The 26173-nt window shown below is 44.3% G+C and overlaps 1 protein-coding gene across 6 annotated transcripts in view; it reads left to right on the top strand.

Annotated features, from left to right (window-relative positions):
* The window catches only part of LOC137327055 (pleckstrin homology-like domain family B member 1), a 326545-nt gene that overhangs the window by 116964 nt on the left and 183408 nt on the right, over nt 1–26173 (top strand). For all 6 annotated transcript variants that reach the window (XM_067992448.1, XM_067992446.1, XM_067992447.1 and 3 more), the window contains one exon: nt 14678–14800. In XM_067992448.1, coding sequence (XP_067848549.1) covers nt 14678–14800 — 123 coding nt within the window. The remainder of the gene's footprint in view (nt 1–14677; nt 14801–26173) is intronic.

Genomic DNA, 26173 nt, shown 5'->3' with positions numbered 1-26173 from the left:
TTCAGGTGTGGTCTCACCAGCACCCTGTACAGTTGTAGCATGACTTCCCTGCTTTTATACTCCATCCCCCTAGAAATAAAGACCAATATTCCGTTTGCCTTCCGGATTACCTGCTGCACCTGTATGTTGACTTTTTGTGTTTCATGTACGAGGACACCCAGATCCCTCTGTACTGCAGCATTTTGTAGTATTTCTCCATTCAAATATTATTTTGCTTTTTTATTTTTCCTCCCAAAGTGGATGACTTCACATTTTCCCACATTATATTCCATCTGCCAAATCTTTGCCCATTCCCTTAACCTGTCAATATCCCTTTGCAGACACTTTGTGTCCTCATCGCAACTTGCTTTTCCACCTATCTTTGTATCATCAGCAAATTTGGCCACCAGACACTCTGTTCCTTCATCCAAGTCATTGATATATATTGTAAATAGTTGAGGCCCCAGCACTGATCCCTGAGGCACCCCACTAGTTACAGATTGTCATTTTGAAAATGACCCTTTTATCCCGACTCTTTGTTTTCTGTTAGTTCACCAATCCTCTATACGAGCCAATATATTACCCCCAAGTAATATGGTTTTGCTGTGATGAGTTATTACATACCCCGAGTTCGCATTGTTTTGTTGTGATTATTTATTACATACCCTGAGTACGCATTGTTTTTTTGTGATTATTTATTACATACCCCGAGTTCGGATTGTTTTGCTGTGATTAATTATTACATACCTCTAGTTCGGATTGTTTTGCTGTGACTAGTTATTGCGTACCCCGAGTTCGGATTGTTTTGCTGTGATTAGTTATTACAGACCCCGAGTTCGGATTGTTTTGCTGTGATTATTTATTACGCACCCCGAGTTCGAATTGTTTTGCTGTGATTAATTATTACATACCCTGAGTTCAGATTGTTTTGCTCTGATTAGTTATTACATACCCCGAGTTCGGATTGTTCTGCTGTGATTAGTTATTACATACCCTGAGTTCAGATTGTTTTGCTGTGATTAATTATTACATACCCTGAGTTCAGATTGTTTTGCTGTGATTAATTATTACATACCCTGAGTTCAGATTGTTTTGCTCTGATTAGTTATTACATACCCTGAGTTCAGATTGTTTTGCTCTGATTAGTTATTACATACCCCGAGTTCGGATTGTTTTGCTGTGATTAGTTATTACATACCCCGAGTTCGGATTGTTTTGCTGTGATTAATTATTACATACCCCGAGTTCGGATTGTTTTGCTGTGATTAGTTATTACATACCCTGAGTTCAGATTGTTTTGCTGTGATTAATTATTACATAACCTGAGTTCAGATTGTTTTGCTGTGATTAGTTATTACATACCCCGAGTTCGGATTGTTTTGCTCTGATTAGTTATTACATACCCCGAGTTCGGATTGTTTTGCTGTGATTAATTATTACATACCCCGAGTTCGGATTGTTTTGCTGTGATTAATTATTACATACCCCGAGTTCGGATTGTTTTGCTGTGATTAGTTATTACATACCCTGAGTTCAGATTGTTTTGCTGTGATTAATTATTACATACCCTGAGTTCGGATTGTTTTGCTCTGATTAGTTATTACATACCCCGAGTTCGGATTGTTTTGCTGTGATTAGTTATTACATACCCTGAGTTCAGATTGTTTTGCTGTGATTAATTATTACATACCCTGAGTTCGGATTGTTTTGCTGTGATTAATTATTACAGACCCTGAGTTCGGATTGTTTTGCTGTGATTAGTTATTACATACCCCGAGTTCGGATTGTTTTGCTGTGATTAGTTATTACATACCCCGAGTTCGGATTGTTTTGCTGTGATTAGTTATTACATACCATGAGTTCGGATTGTTTTGCTGTGATTAGTTATTACATACCCCGAGTTCGGATTGTTTTGCTGTGATTAGTTATTACATACCCCGAGTTCACATTGTTTTGCTGTGATTAGTTATTACATACCCTGAGTTCGGATTGTTTTGCTGTGATTAGTTATTACATACCCCGAGTTCACATTGTTTTGCTGTGATTAGTTATTACATACCCTGAGTTCGGATTGTTTTGCTGTGATTAGTTATTACATAACCAGAGTTCGCATTGTTTTGCTGTGATTAGTTATTACATACCCTGAGTTCGCATTGTTTTGCTGTGATTAGTTATTACATACCCTGAGTTCGGATTGTTTTGCTGTGATTAGTTATTACATACCCTGAGTTCGCATTGTTTTGCTGTGATTAGTTATTACATACCCCGAGTTCGGATTGTTTTGCTGTGATTAGTTATTACATACCCAGAGTTCGCATTGTTTTGCTGTGATTAGTTATTACAGACCCTGAGTTCGGATTGTTTTGCTGTGATTAATTATTACATACCCTGAGTTCGGATTGTTTTGCTGTGATTAATTATTACATACCCCGAGTTCGGATTGTTTTGCTGTGATTAGTTATTACATACCCTGAGTTCGGATTGTTTTGCTGTGATTAGTTATTACATACCCCGAGTTCGGATTGTTTTGCTGTGATTAGTTATTACATACCCCGAGTTCACATTGTTTTGCTGTGATTAGTTATTACATACCCCGAGTTCACATTGTTTGCTGTGATTAGTTATTACATACCCAGAGTTCGCATTGTTTTGCTGTGACTAGTTATTATGTACCCTGAGTTCGGATTGTTTTGCTGTGATTAATTATTACATACCCCGAGTTCGAATTGTTTTGCTGTGATTAGTTATTACATACCCAGAGTTCACATTGTTTCGCTGTGATTAGTTATTACATACCCAGAGTTCGCATTGTTTTGCTGTGACTAGTTATTATGTACCCTGAGTTCGGATTGTTTTGCTCTGATTAGTTATTACATACCCTTAGTTCGGATTGTTTTGCTGTGATTAGTTATTACATACCCTTAGTTCGGATTGTTTTGCTGTGATTAGTTATTACATACCCTGAGTTTGGATTGTTTTGCTGTGATTAGTTATTACATACCCCGAGTTCGGATTGTTTTGCTGTGATTAGTTATTACATACCCTGAGTTCGGATTGTTTTGCTGTGATTAGTTATTACATACCCCGAGTTCGGATTGTTTTGCTGTGATTAGTTATTACATACCCTGAGTTCGGATTGTTTTGCTGTGATTAGTTATTACATACCCCGAGTTCAGATTGTTTTGCTGTGATTAGTTATTATGTACCCTGAGTTCGGATTGTTTTGCTGTGATTAGTTATTACATACCCTGAGTTCGGATTGTTTTGCTGTGATTAGTTATTACATACCCTGAGTTCGGATTGTTTTGCTGTGATTAGTTATTACATACCCTGAGTTCGGATTGTTTTGCTGTGATTAGTTATTACATACCCTGAGTTCGGATTGTTTTGCTGTGATTAGTTATTACATACCCCGAGTTCAGATTGTTTTGCTGTGATTAGTTATTATGTACCCTGAGTTCGGATTGTTTTGCTGTGATCAGTTATTACATACCCTGAGTTCGGATTGTTTTGCTGTGATTAGTTATTACATACCCCGAGTTCGGATTGTTTTGCTGTGATTAGTTATTACATACCCAGAGTTCAGATTGTTTTGCTGTGATTAGTTATTATGTACCCAGAGTTCGGATAGTTTTGCTGTGATGAGTTATTACATACCCTGAGTTCGGATTGTTTTGCTGTGATTAGTTATTACATACCCTGAGTTCGGATTGTTTTGCTGTGATTAGTTATTACATACCCTGAGTTCGGATTGTTTTGCTGTGATTAGTTATTACATACCCCGAGTTCGGATTGTTTTGCTGTGATTAGTTATTACATACCCTGAGTTCGGATTGTTTTGCTGTGATTAGTTATTACATACCCCGAGTTCGGATTGTTTTGCTGTGATTAGTTATTACATACCCTGAGTTCGGATTGTTTTGCTGTGATTAGTTATTACATACCCCGAGTTCAGATTGTTTTGCTGTGATTAGTTATTATGTACCCTGAGTTCGGATTGTTTTGCTGTGATTAGTTATTACATACCCTGAGTTCGGATTGTTTTGCTGTGATTAGTTATTACATACCCAGAGTTCAGATTGTTTTGCTGTGATTAGTTATTATGTACCCAGAGTTCGGATTGTTTTGCTGTGATTAGTTATTACATACCCTGAGTTCAGATTGTTTTGCTGTGATTAGTTATTACATACCCTGAGTTCGGATTGTTTTGCTGTGATTAGTTATTACATACCCTGAGTTCGGATTGTTTTGCTGTGATTAGTTATTACATACACCGAGTTCGGATTGTTTTGCTGTGATTAGTTATTACATACCCAGAGTTCAGATTGTTATGCTGTGATTAGTTATTATGTACCCAGAGTTCGGATTGTTTTGCTGTGATTAGTTATTACATACCCTGAGTTCAGATTGTTTTGCTGTGATTAGTTATTACATACCCTGAGTTCGGATTGTTTTGCTGTGATTAGTTATTACATACCCTGAGTTCGGATTGTTTTGCTGTGATTAGTTATTATGTACCCTGAGTTCGGATTGTTTTGCTGTGATTAGTTATTACATACCCTGAGTTCGGATTGTTTTGCTGTGATTAGTTATTACATACCCTGAGTTCGGATTGTTTTGCTGTGAATAGTTATTACATACCCTGAGTTCGGATTGTTTTGCTGTGATTAGTTATTACATACCCTGAGTTCGGATTGTTTTGCTGTGATTAGTTATTACATACCCCGAGTTCGGATTGTTTTGCTGTGATTAGTTATTACATACCCAGAGTTCAGATTGTTTTGCTGTGATTAGTTATTATGTACCCAGAGTTCGGATTGTTTTGCTGTGATTAGTTATTACATACCCTGAGTTCAGATTGTTTTGCTGTGATTAGTTATTACATACCCTGAGTTCGGATTGTTTTGCTGTGATTAGTTATTACATATCCTGAGTTCGGATTGTTTTGCTGTGATTAGTTATTACATACCCTGAGTTCGGATTGTTTTGCTGTGATTAGTTATTACATACCCTGAGTTCGGATTGTTTTGCTGTGATTAGTTATTACATACCCTGAGTTCGGATTGTTTTGCTGTGATTAGTTATTATGTACCCTGAGTTCGGATTGTTTTGCTGTGATTAGTTATTACATACCCTGAGTTCGGATTGTTTTGCTGTGATTAGTTATTACATACCCTGAGTTCGGATTGTTTTGCTGTGATTAGTTATTACATACCCTGAGTTCGGATTGTTTTGCTGTGATTAGTTATTACATACCCTGAGTTCGGATTGTTTTGCTGTGATTAGTTATTACATACCCCGAGTTCGGATTGTTTTGCTGTGATTAGTTATTACATACCATGAGTTCGGATTGTTTTGCTGTGATTAGTTATTACATACCCCGAGTTCGGATTGTTTTGCTGTGATTAGTTATTACATACCCCGAGTTCACATTGTTTTGCTGTGATTAGTTATTACATACCCTGAGTTCGGATTGTTTTGCTGTGATTAGTTATTACATACCCCGAGTTCACATTGTTTTGCTGTGATTAGTTATTACATACCCTGAGTTCGGATTGTTTTGCTGTGATTAGTTATTACATACCCAGAGTTCGCATTGTTTTGCTGTGATTAGTTATTACATACCCTGAGTTCGCATTGTTTTGCTGTGATTAGTTATTACATACCCTGAGTTCGGATTGTTTTGCTGTGATTAGTTATTACATACCCAGAGTTCGCATTGTTTTGCTGTGATTAGTTATTACAGACCCTGAGTTCGGATTGTTTTGCTGTGATTAATTATTACATACCCTGAGTTCGGATTGTTTTGCTGTGATTAATTATTACATACCCCGAGTTCGGATTGTTTTGCTGTGATTAGTTATTACATACCCTGAGTTCGGATTGTTTTGCTGTGATTAGTTATTACATACCCCGAGTTCGGATTGTTTTGCTGTGATTAGTTATTACATACCCCGAGTTCACATTGTTTTGCTGTGATTAGTTATTACATACCCCGAGTTCACATTGTTTGCTGTGATTAGTTATTACATACCCAGAGTTCGCATTGTTTTGCTGTGACTAGTTATTATGTACCCTGAGTTCGGATTGTTTTGCTGTGATTAATTATTACATACCCCGAGTTCGAATTGTTTTGCTGTGATTAGTTATTACATACCCAGAGTTCACATTGTTTCGCTGTGATTAGTTATTACATACCCAGAGTTCGCATTGTTTTGCTGTGACTAGTTATTATGTACCCTGAGTTCGGATTGTTTTGCTCTGATTAGTTATTACATACCCTTAGTTCGGATTGTTTTGCTGTGATTAGTTATTACATACCCTTAGTTCGGATTGTTTTGCTGTGATTAGTTATTACATACCCTGAGTTTGGATTGTTTTGCTGTGATTAGTTATTACATACCCCGAGTTCGGATTGTTTTGCTGTGATTAGTTATTACATACCCTGAGTTCGGATTGTTTTGCTGTGATTAGTTATTACATACCCCGAGTTCGGATTGTTTTGCTGTGATTAGTTATTACATACCCTGAGTTCGGATTGTTTTGCTGTGATTAGTTATTACATACCCCGAGTTCAGATTGTTTTGCTGTGATTAGTTATTATGTACCCTGAGTTCGGATTGTTTTGCTATGATTAGTTATTACATACCCTGAGTTCGGATTGTTTTGCTGTGATTAGTTATTACATACCCTGAGTTCGGATTGTTTTGCTGTGATTAGTTATTACATACCCTGAGTTCGGATTGTTTTGCTGTGATTAGTTATTACATACCCTGAGTTCGGATTGTTTTGCTGTGATTAGTTATTACATACCCCGAGTTCAGATTGTTTTGCTGTGATTAGTTATTATGTACCCTGAGTTCGGATTGTTTTGCTGTGATCAGTTATTACATACCCTGAGTTCGGATTGTTTTGCTGTGATTAGTTATTACATACCCCGAGTTCGGATTGTTTTGCTGTGATTAGTTATTACATACCCAGAGTTCAGATTGTTTTGCTGTGATTAGTTATTATGTACCCAGAGTTCGGATAGTTTTGCTGTGATGAGTTATTACATACCCTGAGTTCGGATTGTTTTGCTGTGATTAGTTATTACATACCCTGAGTTCGGATTGTTTTGCTGTGATTAGTTATTACATACCCTGAGTTCGGATTGTTTTGCTGTGATTAGTTATTACATACCCCGAGTTCGGATTGTTTTGCTGTGATTAGTTATTACATACCCTGAGTTCGGATTGTTTTGCTGTGATTAGTTATTACATACCCCGAGTTCGGATTGTTTTGCTGTGATTAGTTATTACATACCCTGAGTTCGGATTGTTTTGCTGTGATTAGTTATTACATACCCCGAGTTCAGATTGTTTTGCTGTGATTAGTTATTATGTACCCTGAGTTCGGATTGTTTTGCTGTGATTAGTTATTACATACCCTGAGTTCGGATTGTTTTGCTGTGATTAGTTATTACATACCCAGAGTTCAGATTGTTTTGCTGTGATTAGTTATTATGTACCCAGAGTTCGGATTGTTTTGCTGTGATTAGTTATTACATACCCTGAGTTCAGATTGTTTTGCTGTGATTAGTTATTACATACACTGAGTTCGGATTGTTTTGCTGTGATTAGTTATTACATACCCCGAGTTCGCATTGTTTTGCTGTGATTAGTTATTATGTACCCTGAGTTCGGATTGTTTTGCTGTGATTAGTTATTACATACCCTGAGTTCGGATTATTTTGCTGTGATTAGTTATTGCGTACCCTGAGTTCGGATTGTTTTGCTGTGATTAGTTATTACATACCCTGAGTTCGGATTGTTTTGCTGTGATTAGTTATTACATACCCTGAGTTCGGATTGTTTTGCTGTGATTAGTTATTACATACCCTGAGTTCGGATTGTTTTGCTGTGATTAGTTATTACATACCCCGAGTTCAGATTGTTTTGCTGTGATTAGTTATTATGTACCCTGAGTTCGGATTGTTTTGCTGTGATTAGTTATTACATACCCCGAGTTCGGATTGTTTTGCTGTGATTAGTTATTACATACCCTGAGTTCAGATTGTTTTGCTGTGATTAGTTATTATGTACCCTGAGTTCGGATTGTTTTGCTGTGATTAGTTATTACATACCCTGAGTTCGGATTGTTTTGCTGTGATTAGTTATTACATACCCTGAGTTCGGATTGTTTTGCTGTGATTAGTTATTACATACCCTGAGTTCGGATTGTTTTGCTGTGATTAGTTATTACATACCCTGAGTTCGGATTGTTTTGCTGTGATTAGTTATTACATACCCTGAGTTCGGATTGTTTTGCTGTGATTCGTTATTACATACCCCGAGTTCAGATTGTTTTGCTGTGATTAGTTATTATGTACCCTGAGTTCGGATTGTTTTGCTGTGATTAGTTATTATGTACCCTGAGTTCGGATTGTTTTGCTCTGATTAGTTATTATGTACCCTGAGTTCGGATTGTTTTGCTGTGATTAGTTATTATGTACCCTGAGTTCGGATTGTTTTGCTGTGATTAGTTATTACATACCCTGAGTTCACATTGTTTTGCTGTGATTAGTTATTACATACCCCGAGTTCAGATTGTTTTGCTGTGATTAGTTATTACATACCCTGAGTTCGGATTGTTTTGCTGTGATTAGTTATTATGTACCCTGAGTTCGGATTGTTTTGCTGTGATTAGTTATTATGTACCCTGAGTTCGGATTGTTTTGCTGTGATTAGTTATTATGTACCCTGAGTTCGGATTGTTTTGCTGTGATTAGTTATTATGTACCCTGAGTTCGGATTGTTTTGCTGTGATTAGTTATTACATACCCTGAGTTCACATTGTTTTGCTGTAATTAGTTATTACATACCCCGAGTTCGCATTGTTTTGCTGTGATTAGTTATTACATACCCCGAGTTCGGATTGTTTTGCTGTGATTAGTTATTACATACCCCGAGTTCGGATTGTTTTGCTGTGATTAGTTATTACATACCCCGAGTTCGGATTGTTTTGCTGTGATTAGTTATTACATACCCTGAGTTCGGATTGTTTTGCTGTGATTAGTTATTACATACCCTGAGTTCGGATTGTTTTGCTGTGATTAGTTATTACATACCCCGAGTTCAGATTGTTTTGCTGTGATTAGTTATTATGTACCCTGAGTTCGGATTGTTTTGCTGTGATTAGTTATTACATACCCTGAGTTCGGATTGTTTTGCTGTGATTAGTTATTACATACCCCGAGTTCGGATTGTTTTGCTGTGATTAGTTATTACATACCCAGAGTTGAGATTGTTTTGCTGTGATTAGTTATTATGTACCCAGAGTTCGGATTGTTTTGCTGTGATTAGTTATTACATACCCTGAGTTCAGATTGTTTTGCTGTGATTAGTTATTACATACCCTGAGTTCGGATTGTTTTGCTGTGATTAGTTGTTACATACCCTGAGTTCGGATTGTTTTGCTGTGATTAGTTATTACACACCCCGAGTTCGGATTGTTTTGCTGTGATTAGTTATTACATACCCAGAGTTCAGATTGTTTTGCTGTGATTAGTTATTATGTACCCAGAGTTCGGATTGTTTTACTGTGATTAGTTATTACATACCCTGAGTTCAGATTGTTTTGCTGTGATTAGTTATTGCGTACCCTGAGTTCGGATTGTTTTGCTGTGATTAGTTATTACATACCCTGAGTTCGGATTGTTTTGCTGTGATTAGTTATTATGTACCCTGAGTTCGGATTGTTTTGCTGTGATTAGTTATTACATACCCTGAGTTCGGATTGTTTTGCTGTGATTAGTTATTACATACCCTGAGTTCGGATTGTTTTGCTGTGATTAGTTATTACATACCCTGAGTTCGGATTGTTTTGCTGTGATTAGTTATTACATACCCTGAGTTCGGATTGTTTTGCTGTGATTAGTTATTACATACCCCGAGTTCGGATTGTTTTGCTGTGATTAGTTATTACATACCCAGAGTTCAGATTGTTTTGCTGTGATTAGTTATTATGTACCCAGAGTTCGGATTGTTTTGCTGTGATTAGTTATTACATACCCTGAGTTCAGATTGTTTTGCTGTGATTAGTTATTACATACCCTGAGTTCGGATTGTTTTGCTGTGATTAGTTATTACATACCCTGAGTTCGGATTGTTTTGCTGTGATTAGTTATTACATACCCTGAGTTCGGATTGTTTTGCTGTGATTAGTTATTACATACCCTGAGTTCGGATTGTTTTGCTGTGATTAGTTATTACATACCCTGAGTTCGGATTGTTTTGCTGTGATTAGTTATTACATACCCCGAGTTCGGATTGTTTTGCTGTGATTAGTTATTGCGTACCCTGAGTTCGGATTGTTTTGCTGTGATTAGTTGTTACATACCCCGAGTTCGCATTGTTTTGCTGTGATTAGTTATTGCGTACCCTGAGTTCGGATTGTTTTGCTGTGATTAGTTATTGCGTACCCTGAGTTCGGATTGTTTTGCTGTGATTAGTTATTACATACCCCGAGTTCGCATTGTTTTGCTGTGATTAGTTATTGCATACCCTGAGTTCGGATTGTTTTGCTGTGATTAGTTATTATGTACCCTGAGTTCGGATTGTTTTGCTGTGATTAGTTATTACATACCCTGAGTTCGGATTGTTTTGCTGTGATTAGTTATTACATACCCTGAGTTCGGATTGTTTTGCTGTGATTAGTTATTACATACCCTGAGTTCGAATTGTTTTGCTGTGATTAGTTATTACATACCCCTAGTTCGGATTGTTTTGCTGTGATTAGTTATTGCGTACCCTGAGTTCGGATTGTTTTGCTGTGATTAGTTATTATATACCCCGAGTTCGCATTGTTTTGCTGTGATTAGTTATTGCGTACCCTGAGTTCGGATTGTTTTGCTGTGATTAGTTATTGCGTACCCTGAGTTCGGATTGTTTTGCTGTGATTAGTTATTACATACCCCGAGTTCGCATTGTTTTGCTGTGATTAGTTATTATGTACCCTGAGTTCGGATTGTTTTGCTGTGATTAGTTATTACATACCCTGAGTTCGGATTGTTTTGCTGTGATTAGTTATTGCGTACCCTGAGTTTGGATTGTTTTGCTGTGATTAGTTATTATGTACCCTGAGTTCGGATTGTTTTGCTGTGATTAGTTATTACATACCCCGAGTTCGCATTGTTTTGCTGTGATTAGTTATTGCGTACCCTGAGTTCGGATTGTTTTGCTGTGATTAGTTATTACATACCCCGAGTTCGCATTGTTTTGCTGTGATTAGTTATTGCGTACCCTGAGTTCGGATTGTTTTGCTGTGATTAGTTATTATGTACCCTGAGTTCGGATTGTTTTGCTGTGATTAGTTATTACATACCCTGAGTTCAGATTGTTTTGCTGTGATTAGTTATTACATACCCTGAGTTCGGATTGTTTTGCTGTGATTAGTTATTACATACCCTGAGTTCGGATTGTTTTGCTGTGATTAGTTATTACATACCCTAAGTTCAGATTGTTTTGCTGTGATTAGTTATTACATACCCTGAGTTCGGATTGTTTTGCTGTGATTAGTTATTACATCCCCTGAGTTCGGATTGTTTTGCTGTGATTAGTTATTACATACCCCGAGTTCAGATTGTTTTGCTGTGATTAGTTATTATGTACCCTGAGTTCGGATTGTTTTGCTGTGATTAGTTATTACATACCCTGAGTTCGGATTGTTTTGCTGTGATTAGTTATTACATACCCTGAGTTCAGATTGTTTTGCTGTGATTAGTTATTACATACCCCGAGTTCGGATTGTTTTGCTGTGATTAGTTATTACATACCCTGAGTTCGGATTGTTTTGCTGTGATTAGTTATTATGTACCCTGAGTTCGGATTGTTTTGCTGTGATTAGTTATTACATACCCTGAGTTCGGATTGTTTTGCTGTGATTAGTTATTACATACCCTGAGTTCGGATTGTTTTGCTGTGATTAGTTATTACATACCCTGAGTTCAGATTGTTTTGCTGTGATTAGTTATTACATACCCTGAGTTCGGATTGTTTTGCTGTGATTAGTTATTACATACCCTGAGTTCGGATTGTTTTGCTGTGATTAGTTATTACATACCCCGAGTTCAGATTGTTTTGCTGTGATTAGTTATTATGTACCCTGAGTTCGGATTGTTTTGCTGTGATTAGTTATTATGTACCCTGAGTTCGGATTGTTTTGCTGTGATTAGTTATTACATACCCCGAGTTCGGATTGTTTTGCTGTGATTAGTTATTATGTACCCTGAGTTCGGATTGTTTTGCTGTGATTAGTTTTTACATACCCTGAGTTCACATTGTTTTGCTGTGATTAGTTATTACATACCCCGAGTTCGCATTGTTTTGCTGTGATTAGTTATTACATACCCCGAGTTCGGATTGTTTTGCTGTGATTAGTTATTACATACCCCGAGTTCGGATTGTTTTGCTGTGATTAGTTATTACATACCCTGAGTTCGGATTGTTTTGCTGTGATTAGTTATTACATACCCTGAGTTCGGATTGTTTTGCTGTGATTAGTTATTACATACCCTGAGTTCGGATTGTTTTGCTGTGATTAGTTATTACATACCCCGAGTTCGGATTGTTTTGCTGTGATTAGTTATTACATACCCTGAGTTCGGATTGTTTTGCTGTGATTAGTTATTACATACCCTGAGTTCGGATTGTTTTGCTGTGATTAGTTATTACATACCCTGAGTTCGGATTGTTTTGCTGTGATTAGTTATTACATACCCCGAGTTCGGATTGTTTTGCTGTTATAACTGACGGACTAACTGCCCAGCTGGAAATCGAGATCATCCAACATCCAACAGTAGACAGGGACGGGGTAGGTTAGGTCGTTTTGAGAAAATGCACTGTGGGATATCGCGAATGGACTCTCTGTTCTGTTCGTGGCCTCTGGGCTTGGCCGGAGTGACTGAGATGATCTGAGATTCGTGCTGCATGACAGCAGCTTCCCGACAGCAGGAAGATACTTCGAGAACAGCCCTGCTTGGCAGACTGACTGGAACCTTCGAAACATAGGAACAGAAGCAGGCCATTCAGCCCCTCGAGCCTGATTCATGGCATATCTCCCTCTCTACACCATCCACCCGCCTTAGCTTCATATCGCCTTGATGCCCTAACCCAACATATACCTGTCGATCTCAGTCTTGACCCCCAGTATCAACAGCCTTCTGGGGGAGAGAGTTCCAGATTCCCACTACTTTTTGTTTGAAGAAGTGCTTCCTGACATCACCCCTGAACGGCCTAGCTCTAATTTTAAGGTTATGCCCCTTGTTCTGGACTCCCCCCACCAGAGGAAATAGTTTCTCTCTATCTACCCTATCAAATCCTTTAATCATCTTAAACACCTCAATTAGATCACCCCTTAATCTTCTATACGCAAGGGAATACAAGCCTAGTCTATGCAACCTGCCCTCATAATTTAACCCTTTTAGCCCCGGTATCATTCTGGTGAATCTGCACTGCACCCCCTCCAAGGTCAATATATCCTTCCTGAGGTGCGGTGCCCAGAACTGAACCCAGTATCTCCAGATGGGATCTAACTGGAACTCTGTACAGCTGGAACAGAACTTCCACCCCTTTGTATTCCAGCCCCTCGAGATAAAGGCCAACATTCCAGTAGCCTTTTTAATTATTTTTTGTACCTGTCCACTAGCTTTTAGTGATTTCTGTCCTAAATCTCTCTGCTCCTCCACAGTTCCTGCTTCTCACCATTTAGAAAATACTCTGATTTATCTTTCTCAGGTCCAAAGTGGATGACCTCACACTTCCCCACATTGAACTCCATCGCCCACAGTTTTGCCCACTCACTCAATCTCTTTGCACGCTATGCCTGTGTTGGTGTCAGTCTGTCTGTTTGTATGTCTGTTTGTGTTTGTCCGTAACTGTGTGTGTGTATGTCTGTGTGTGTGTGTCACTGTGTCTGTGTTTCTATGTCTGTGTGTCACTGTGTGTGTGCGTGTATGTGTCACAGTGTGTGTCTGTCTGCATGTGTGACTGTCTGTGTGCCTGTGTGTGTGACTGTCTGTCTGTGTGTTTGTGTATGTCTTTGTGTGTGACTGTCTGTCTGTGTGTGTGACTGTCTGTGTGTGTGACTGTCTGTCTGTGTGTTTGTGTATGTCTTTGTGTGTGACTGTCTGTCTGTGTGTGTGACTGTCTGTGTGTCAGTCTGTTTGAGTGACTGTCTGTGTGCCTCTGTCTGCCTGTCTGTACCATCTACCACCCTTGGCCGCCCATGTGATTTACACTTGAACACCTTCCACTCCCGAATGCAGGATGACTCCGCCCCAAATTAATATTTAAATGAAGCGTTCCCCTGTTTCCTTCTCCACTGGCCCCACCCTCTCCCGGCCCCAGAGCACAGAGTGGGCTGATCCGTGACGGGACAGAACTGCCCCCATTGTCCGCTATCACCCGCCCGATTTACACCACTCCCACAGACGGCCTTCAGCAGCTCAGCCACAGGGGTCTGCGCCAAAGTGTCATGGCTGCACCCTGACTATGATTCTGCAATCTGATTGTTGCAAGTTAATCCCACCGTATTACTGGTCATCTGCTTGTCAGGGAGCAATCAGAAACCCAGGAAAGTGAGTGGAGGAGGTGGTGGAAGAGTAGGAGCTCACAGACAGGACGATTAATAAAACTCTTCTCGCACTGATTTACTGCAGGTTGCATTCTGTGTCTGGGCCAATCCAACTACTTTCGATTCAACCATCCTGTAGAAGCCAGACGGATAAAGAACATGAAGCCCGACAATGAGATCTTAATCTCATCACCCAGCTTCCTTCCAGGTAAGAGAAAGTTCATGAATATTTGGAGCCAGCCACAGTGATCTGGATCAAACCCAGCGGGCAGGGTAGGGCAGCAGTGGGCAGTTTTGTCCATTAGTGCGTACGGGATTGCTCCACTCACTTTGAGTATTGTACTGCTCGGAGATTCTCTGTCCACGCTCTCCTTCTCCTTTGAATGATTTCATTTCCTCATAGAATCATAGAAAATTTACGGCACAGAAGGAGGCCATTCGGCCCATCATGTCCGCGCCGGCTGAGAAACGAGCCACCCAGCCTAATCCCACTTTCCCGCATTTGGTCCGTAGCCCTGTAGGTTACGGCTCTTCAGGTGCACATCCGGGTACTTTTTAAATGAGTTGAGGGTTTCTGCCTCTACCACCCTTTCAGGCAGTGAGTTCCAGACCCCACCACCCTCTGGGTGAAAACATTTCTCCTCAGCTCCCCTCTAATCCTTCTACCAATTACTTTAAATCTACACCCCCGGTCACTGACCCCTCCGCTAAGAGAAATAGGTCCTTCCTATCCACTCTATCTGGGCCCCTCATAATTTTATACACCTCAATCAAATCACCCCTCAGCCTCCTCTGTTCCAAGGAAAACAACCCCAGCCTATCCAATCTGTCATCATAGCTAAAATTCTCCAGTCCTGGCAGCATCCTCGTAAATCTCCTCTGTACTCTCTCTAGTGCAATCACATCTTTCCTGTAATGTGGTGACCAGAACTGTACGCTGTACTCAAGCTGTGGCCCTCTTGGAGAATACCATTCATAAACTGGCTCCCAAGATTGGTTACAACCCAGATCTGAAGCATGCTCCTTCACATGCAGAAGTGTTTAGCAGAATTTCAGCAAACATAATCAAAGAGTTTCTCTCATCCAAAGGTTTTATTTTTCCTCCTTATCTTTGGTAAACTGAGAGCCATCCCTGCTGTAGTCCGTGACTGGCAATTGACCACATTTCCCCAATAACCCATAGCAGTTCACCAGACCTTGAGAAGACGCTTGCTGTTTTCAGATGTCCGCTTGGCACTGTGTTATTACTGACTTAACTCTCCAACTTGTGCCATGGCAAAAATTGAGGGACTTAATGTTCAGGGAAAAGGCACATTTAAAACTGATGTGAAAAAGCCTGGATAGCTCAGTCGGTAAAGCCTCAAACTTTTAATGTGAGGGTCCCGTGTTCAAGCCCCTTTTCGGGTGTTACTTAGCGCTCAAAATTATGAGGGGTTTTGATTGACTTAATAAGAAGAAACTATTTCCACTGCGAGGCCGGTCGGTCACCAGAGGACAGGGATTAAAGGTTATTGACAAAAGAAGCGGAGGGAAGATGAGAAGAACTTTTTTTATGCAGAGACTTGTTGTGATCTGGAATGCGCTGCCTGAAAGGGCGTTGGAAGCAGATTCAGGAATAACTTTCAAAAGGGAACTGGATAAATACTTGGTCAGAAAAAAATTGCAGGGCTCTGGGGAAAGAGCGGGGGAGCGGGACTAATTGGATAGCTCTTTCAAAGAGTCAGCACAGGCACGATGGGCCGAATGGCCTCTTTCTGTGCGGTTTCATTCTATACGAACAGAAATAGCAAAAAGCTACTAACTTTGGACAGTTTAATGAATGGCCCCTGTCGGTTTGTGGTAATCCTTGGACCGTCCGTGCATGTTTTGGTCCAATGACTGCCCCCCCTGGCCCCGGTGCGGGGTCAGCCGTCGAGCTGGAAGGAGACGACCCCATGTTTGGGAAGGTGATCGGTCAACAGGAATTCCACCATTAACCATTAAAAGGCTGATGTGGAATTGACCAGCTCTCCCGGCCCCTCGAGGCGGCAGCACATGTTTCCACCGGCAAAGGGACGTTCGATCGGAGAAACAGCGTCACCTTCTGTACCGGCCGGCACACTCCATCAGTAATCACACCGGGAGTGACGATCGAAACACTCCCTCAGTGATCACACCGGGAGTGACGATCGAAACACTCCATCAGTAATCACACCGGGAGTGACGATCGAAACACTCCATCAGTAATCACACCGGGAGTGACGATCGAAACACTCCCTCAGTAATCACACCGGGAGTGACGATCGAAACACTCCCTCAGTAATCACACCGGGAGTGATGATCGAAACACTCCCTCAGTAATCACACCGGGAGTGTGGATCGAAACACTCCATCAGTGATCACACCGGGAGTGACGATCGAAACACTCCCTCAGTGATCACACCGGGAGTGTGGATCGAAACACTCCCTCAGTGATCACACCGGGAGTGACGATCGAAACACTCCATCAGTGATCACACCAGGAGTGACGATCGAAACACTCCCTCAGTAATCACACCGGGAGTGACGATCGAAACACTCCCTCAGTAATCACACCGGGAGTGACGATCGAAACACTCCCTCAGTAATCACACCGGGAGTGTGGATCGAAACACTCCCTCAGTAATCACACCGGGAGTGACGATCGAAACACTCCATCAGTGATCACACCGGGAGTGTGGATCGAAACACTCCATCAGTAATCACACCGGGAGTGACGATCGAAACACTCCATCAGTGATCACACCGGGAGTGACGATCGAAACACTCCCTCAGTAATCACACCGGGAGTGACGATCGAAACACTCCATCAGTAATCACACCGGGAGTGTGGATCGAAACACTCCCTCAGTAATCACACCGGGAGTGACGATCGAAACACTCCCTCAGTAATCACACCGGGAGTGACGATCGAAACACTCCATCAGTAATCACACCGGGAGTGACGATCGAAACACTCCATCAGTAATCACACCGGGAGTGACGATCGAAACACTCCATCAGTAATCACACCGGGAGTGACGATCGAAACACTCCCTCAGTAATCACACCGGGAGTGACGATCGAAACACTCCCTCAGTAATCACACCGGGAGTGACGATCGAAACACTCCATCAGTAATCACACCGGGAGTGACGATCGAAACACTCCCTCAGTAATCACACCGGGAGTGACGATCGAAACACTCCCTCAGTGATCACACCGGGAGTGACGATCGAAACACTCCATCAGTGATCACACCGGGAGTGACGATCGAAACACTCCATCAGTGATCACACCGGGAGTGTGGATCGAAACACTCCCTCAGTGATCACACCGGGAGTGACGATCGAAACACTCCCTCAGTGATCACACCGGGAGTGATGATCGAAACACTCCATCAGTAATCACACCGGGAGTGTGGATCGAAACACTCCCTCAGTGATCACACCGGGAGTGACGATCGAAACACTCCATCAGTAATCACACCGGGAGTGTGGATCGAAACACTCCCTCAGTGATCACACCGGGAGTGACGATCGAAACACTCCCTCAGTGATCACACCGGGAGTGATGATCGAAACACTCCATCAGTAATCACACCGGGAGTGTGGATCGAAACACTCCATCAGTAATCACACCGGGAGTGACGATCGAAACACTCCCTCAGTAATCACACCGGGAGTGACGATCGAAACACTCCATCAGTAATCACACCGGGAGTGTGGATCGAAACACTCCATCAGTGATCACACCGGGAGTGACGATCGAAACACTCCATCAGTAATCACACCGGGAGTGACGATCGAAACACTCCCTCAGTAATCACACCGGGAGTGTGGATCGAAACACTCCCTCAGTGATCACACCGGGAGTGACGATCGAAACACTCCCTCAGTGATCACACCGGGAGTGTGGATCGAAACACTCCCTCAGTGATCACACCGGGAGTGACGATCGAAACACTCCCTCAGTAATCACACCGGGAGTGTGGATCGAAACACTCCCTCAGTAATCACACCGGGAGTGACGATCGAAACACTCCATCAGTAATCACACCGGGAGTGTGGATCGAAACACTCCCTCAGTAATCACACCGGGAGTGACGATCGAAACACTCCCTCAGTAATCACACCGGGAGTGACGATCGAAACACTCCCTCAGTGATCACACCGGGAGTGTGGATCGAAACACTCCCTCAGTAATCACACCGGGAGTGTGGATCGAAACACTCCCTCAGTGATCACACCGGGAGTGACGATCGAAACACTCCCTCAGTGATCACACCGGGAGTGTGGATCGAAACACTCCATCAGTAATCACACCGGGAGTGACGATCGAAACACTCCATCAGTAATCACACCGGGAGTGTGGATCGAAACACTCCCTCAGTAATCACACCGGGAGTGACGATCGAAACACTCCATCAGTAATCACACCGGGAGTGACGATCGAAACACTCCATCAGTAATCACACCGGGAGTGACGATCGAAACACTCCATCAGTAATCACACCGGGAGTGACGATCGAAACACTCCATCAGTGATCACACCGGGAGTGACGATCGAAACACTCCATCAGTAATCACACCGGGAGTGACGATCGAAACACTCCCTCAGTGATCACACCGGGAGTGACGATCGAAACACTCCATCAGTGATCACACCGGGAGTGACGATCGAAACACTCCATCAGTGATCACACCGGGAGTGTGGATCGAAACACTCCCTCAGTAATCACACCGGGAGTGACGATCGAAACACTCCATCAGTAATCACACTGGGAGTGACGATCGAAACACTCCCTCAGTAATCACACCGGGAGTGTGGATCGAAACACTCCATCAGTGATCACACCGGGAGTGTGGATCGAAACACTCCATCAGTAATCACACCGGGAGTGACGATCGAAACACTCCATCAGTGATCACACCGGGAGTGACGATCGAAACACTCCCTCAGTAATCACACCGGGAGTGACGATCGAAACACTCCATCAGTAATCACACCGGGAGTGTGGATCGAAACACTCCCTCAGTAATCACACCGGGAGTGACGATCGAAACACTCCCTCAGTAATCACACCGGGAGTGACGATCGAAACACTCCATCAGTAATCACACCGGGAGTGACGATCGAAACACTCCCTCAGTAATCACACCGGGAGTGACGATCGAAACACTCCCTCAGTGATCACACCGGGAGTGACGATCGAAACACTCCATCAGTGATCACACCGGGAGTGACGATCGAAACACTCCATCAGTAATCACACCGGGAGTGTGGATCGAAACACTCCCTCAGTGATCACACCGGGAGTGACGATCGAAACACTCCCTCAGTGATCACACCGGGAGTGATGATCGAAACACTCCATCAGTAATCACACCGGGAGTGTGGATCGAAACACTCCCTCAGTGATCACACCGGGAGTGACGATCGAAACACTCCCTCAGTGATCACACCGGGAGTGTGGATCGAAACACTCCCTCAGTAATCACACCGGGAGTGACGATCGAAACACTCCCTCAGTAATCACACCGGGAGTGTGGATCGAAACACTCCATCAGTAATCACACCGGGAGTGACGATCGAAACACTCCATCAGTAATCACACCAGGAGTGACGATCGAAACACTCCCTCAGTAATCACACCGGGAGTGTGGATCGAAACACTCCATCAGTAATCACACCGGGAGTGACGATCGAAACACTCCCTCAGTAATCACACCGGGAGTGTGGATCGAAACACTCCATCAGTAATCACACCGGGAGTGACGATCGAAACACTCCATCAGTAATCACACCGGGAGTGACGATCGAAACACTCCCTCAGTAATCACACCGGGAGTGACGATCGAAACACTCCATCAGTAATCACACCGGGAGTGTGGATCGAAACACTCCCTCAGTGATCACACCGGGAGTGTGGATCGAAACACTCCATCAGTAATCACACCGGGAGTGTGGATCGAAACACTCCCTCAGTGATCACACCGGGAGTGACGATCGAAACACTCCCTCAGTGATCACACCGGGAGTGTGGATCGAAACACTCCCTCAGTAATCACACCGGGAGTGACGATCGAAACACTCCCTCAGTGATCACACCGGGAGTGACGATCGAAACACTCCCTCAGTAATCACACCGGGAGTGACGATCGAAACACTCCATCAGTGATCACACCGGGAGTGACGATCGAAACACTCCCTCAGTGATCACACCGGTAGTGATGATCGAAACACTCCCTCAGTGATCACACCGGGAGTGACGATCGAAACACTCCATCAGTAATCACACCGGGAGTGACGATCGAAACACTCCATCAGTGATCACACCGGGAGTGACGATCGAAACACTCCATCAGTAATCACACCGGGAGTGTGGATCGAAACACTCCCTCAGTGATCACACCGGGAGTGATGATCGAAACACTCCATCAGTAATCACACCGGGAGTGACGATCGAAACACTCCCTCAGTAATCACACCGGGAGTGACGATCGAAACACTCCATCAGTGATCACACCGGGAGTGACGATCGAAACACTCCCTCAGTAATCACACCGGGAGTGTGGATCGAAACACTCCCTCAGTGATCACACCGGGAGTGATGATCGAAACACTCCATCAGTAATCACACCGGGAGTGTGGATCGAAACACTCCCTCAGTGATCACACCGGGAGTGACGATCGAAACACTCCCTCAGTGATCACACCGGGAGTGTGGATCGAAACACTCCCTCAGTAATCACACCGGGAGTGACGATCGAAACACTCCCTCAGTGATCACACCGGGTGTGACGATCGAAACACTCCCTCAGTGATCACACCGGGAGTGACGATCGAAACACTCCATCAGTAATCACACCGGGAGTGACGATCGAAACACTCCATCAGTAATCACACCGGGAGTGACGATCGAAACACTCCATCAGTGATCACACCGGGAGTGTGGATCGAAACACTCCATCAGTAATCACACCGGGAGTGACGATCGAAACACTCCCTCAGTGATCACACCGGGAGTGACGATCGAAACACTCCCTCAGTAATCACACCGGGAGTGACGATCGAAACACTCCCTCAGTAATCACACCGGGAGTGTGGATCGAAACACTCCCTCAGTGATCACACCGGGAGTGATGATCGAAACACTCCCTCAGTGATCACACCGGGAGTGATGATCGAAACACTCCATCAGTAATCACACCGGGAGTGACGATCGAAACACTCCCTCAGTGATCACACCGGGAGTGATGATCGAAACACTCCATCAGTAATCACACCGGGAGTGACGATCGAAACACTCCCTCAGTAATCACACCGGGAGTGTGGATCGAAACACTCCCTCAGTGATCACACCGGGAGTGACGATCGAAACACTCCCTCAGTGATCACACCGGGAGTGACGATCGAAACACTCCATCAGTAATCACACCGGGAGTGTGGATCGAAACACTCCCTCAGTGATCACACCGGGAGTGACGATCGAAACACTCCCTCAGTGATCACACCGGGAGTGACGATCGAAACACTCCATCAGTAATCACACCGGGAGTGACGATCGAAACACTCCATCAGTAATCACACCGGGAGTGACGATCGAAACACTCCATCAGTGATCACACCGGGAGTGTGGATCGAAACACTCCCTCAGTAATCACACCGGGAGTGACGATCGAAACACTCCATCAGTAATCACACCGGGAGTGACGATCGAAACACTCCCTCAGTGATCACACCGGGAGTGTGGATCGAAACACTCCCTCAGTGATCACACCGGGAGTGACGATCGAAACACTCCCTCAGTAATCACACCGGGAGTGTGGATCGAAACACTCCCTCAGTAATCACACCGGGAGTGACGATCGAAACACTCCCTCAGTAATCACACCGGGAGTGTGGATCGAAACACTCCATCAGTGATCACACCGGGAGTGACGATCGAAACACTCCCTCAGTAATCACACCGGGAGTGTGGATCGAAACACTCCATCAGTAATCACACCGGGAGTGTGGATCGAAACACTCCCTCAGTAATCACACCGGGAGTGACGATCGAAACACTCCCTCAGTAATCACACCGGGAGTGTGGATCGAAACACTCCATCAGTAATCACACCGGGAGTGACGATCGAAACACTCCATCAGTAATCACACCGGGAGTGACGATCGAAACACTCCCTCAGTAATCACACCGGGAGTGTGGATCGAAACACTCCATCAGTGATCACACCGGGAGTGACGATCGAAACACTCCCTCAGTAATCACACCGGGAGTGTGGATCGAAACACTCCATCAGTAATCACACCGGGAGTGTGGATCGAAACACTCCCTCAGTAATCACACCGGGAGTGACGATCGAAACACTCCCTCAGTAATCACACCGGGAGTGTGGATCGAAACACTCCATCAGTAATCACACCGGGAGTGACGATCGAAACACTCCATCAGTAATCACACCGGGAGTGACGATCGAAACACTCCCTCAGTGATCACACCGGGAGTGATGATCGAAACACTCCATCAGTGATCACACCGGGAGTGTGGATCGAAACACTCCCTCAGTAATCACACCGGGAGTGACGATCGAAACACTCCCTCAGTAATCACACCGGGAGTGTGGATCGAAACACTCCCTCAGTAATCACACCGGGAGTGACGATCGAAACACTCCATCAGTGATCACACCGGGAGTGATGATCGAAACACTCCCTCAGTAATCACACCGGGAGTGTGGATCGAAACACTCCATCAGTAATCACACCGGGAGTGACGATCGAAACACTCCCTCAGTGATCACACCGGGAGTGTGGATCGAAACACTCCATCAGTAATCACACCGGGAGTGACGATCGAAACACTCCCTCAGTGATCACACCGGGAGTGTGGATCGAAACACTCCATCAGTAATCACACCGGGAGTGACGATCGAAACACTCCATCAGTGATCACACCGGGAGTGTGGATCGAAACACTCCCTCAGTGATCACACCGGGAGTGACGATCGAAACACTCCCTCAGTGATCACACCGGGAGTGACGATCGAAACACTCCCTCAGTAATCACACCGGGAGTGACGATCGAAACACTCCATCAGTGATCACACCGGGAGTGATGATCGAAACACTCCCTCAGTGATCACACCAGGAGTGACAATCGAAACACTCCCTCAGTGATCACACCAGGAGTGACGATCGAAACACTCCCTCAGTGATCACACCGGGAGTGTGGATCGAAACACTCCCTCAGTGATCACACCGGGAGTGACGATCGAAACACTCCCTCAGTAATCACACCGGGAGTGTGGATCGAAACACTCCATCAGTAATCACACCGGGAGTGACGATCGAAACACTCCCTCAGTGATCACACCGGGAGTGTGGATCGAAACACTCCATCAGTAATCACACCGGGAGTGACGATCGAAACACTCCCTCAGTGATCACACCGGGAGTGACGATCGAAACACTCCCTCAGTAATCACACCGGGAGTGACGATCGAAACACTCCCTCAGTGATCACACCGGGAGTGACGATCGAAACACTCCCTCAGTAATCACACCGGGAGTGTGGATCGAAACACTCCATCAGTAATCACACCGGGAGTGACGATCGAAACACTCCCTCAGTGATCACACCGGGAGTGACGATCGAAACACTCCATCAGTAATCACACCGGGAGTGTGGATCGAAACACTCCATCAGTAATCACACCGGGAGTGACGATCGAAACACTCCATCAGTAATCACACCGGGAGTGACGATCGAAACACTCCCTCAGTGATCACACCGGGAGTGACGATCGAAACACTCCCTCAGTAATCACACCGGGAGTGACGATCGAAACACTCCCTCAGTGATCACACCGGGAGTGACGATCGAAACACTCCATCAGTAATCACACCGAGAGTGACGATCGAAACACTCCCTCAGTGATCACACCGGGAGTGTGGATTGAAACACTCCCTCAGTGATCACACCGGGAGTGTGGATCGAAACACTCCCTCAGTGATCACACCGGGAGTGACGATCGAAACACTCCATCAGTGATCACACCGGGAGTGTGGATCGAAACACTCCCTCAGTGATCACACCGGGAGTGACGATCGAAACACTCCATCAGTAATCACACCGGGAGTGACGATCGAAACACTCCCTCAGTAATCACACCGGGAGTGACGATCGAAACACTCCATCAGTGATCACACCGGGAGTGACGATCGAAACACTCCATCAGTAATCACACCGGGAGTGACGATCGAAACACTCCCTCAGTAATCACACCGGGAGTGACGATCGAAACACTCCCTCAGTGATCACACCGGGAGTGTGGATCGAAACACTCCATCAGTAATCACACTGGGAGTGACGATCGAAACACTCCCTCAGTGATCACACCGGGAGTGTGGATCGAAACACTCCCTCAGTGATCACACCGGGAGTGACGATCGAAACACTCCATCAGTAATCACACCGGGAGTGACGATCGAAACACTCCATCAGTGATCACACCGGGAGTGTGGATCGAAACACTCCCTCAGTGATCACACCGGGAGTGACGATCGAAACACTCCCTCAGTAATCACACCGGGAGTGACGATCGAAATACTCCCTCAGTGATCACACCAGGAGTGACGATCGAAACACTCCCTCAGTAATCACACCGAGAGTGTGGATCGAAACACTCCCTCAGTGATCACACCAGGAGTGACGATCGAAACACTCCATCAGTAATCACACCGGGAGTGTGGATCGAAACACTCCCTCAGTGATCACACCAGGAGTGACGATCGAAACACTCCATCAGTAATCACACCGAGAGTGTGGATCGAAACACTCCCTCAGTGATCACACCGGGAGTGACGATCGAAACACTCCCTCAGTAATCACACCGAGAGTGACGATCGAAACACTCCCTCAGTAATCACACCGGGAGTGTGGATCGAAACACTCCCTCAGTAATCACACCGGGAGTGACGATCGAAACACTCCCTCAGTAATCACACCGGGAGTGACGATCGAAACACTCCATCAGTAATCACACCGGGAGTGACGATCGAAACACTCCATCAGTGATCACACCGGGAGTGTGGATCGAAACACTCCATCAGTGATCACACCGGGAGTGACAATCGAAACACTCCATCAGTAATCACACCGGGAGTGACGATCGAAACACTCCCTCAGTGATCACACCGGGAGTGTGGATCGAAACACTCCCTCAGTGATCACACCGGGAGTGTGGATCGAAACACTCCCTCAGTGATCACACCGGGAGTGACGATCGAAACACTCCCTCAGTGATCACACCGGGAGTGTGGATCGAAACACTCCATCAGTGATCACACCGGGAGTGACGATCGAAACACTCCATCAGTAATCACACCGGGAGTGACGATCGAAACACTCCATCAGTAATCACACCGGGAGTGACGATCGAAACACTCCATCAGTGATCACACCGGGAGTGTGGATCGAAACACTCCCTCAGTAATCACACCGGGAGTGACGATCGAAACACTCCATCAGTAATCACACCGGGAGTGACGATCGAAACACTCCCTCAGTGATCACACC

This window comes from Heptranchias perlo, chromosome 11 (genome assembly GCF_035084215.1).
Source record: "Heptranchias perlo isolate sHepPer1 chromosome 11, sHepPer1.hap1, whole genome shotgun sequence".
In the NCBI taxonomy this organism is placed as follows: Eukaryota; Metazoa; Chordata; class Chondrichthyes; order Hexanchiformes; family Hexanchidae; genus Heptranchias; species Heptranchias perlo.
The sequence above is the reverse complement of the archived record's forward strand: the minus strand, read 5'-3'. Positions and strand labels throughout refer to the sequence as shown.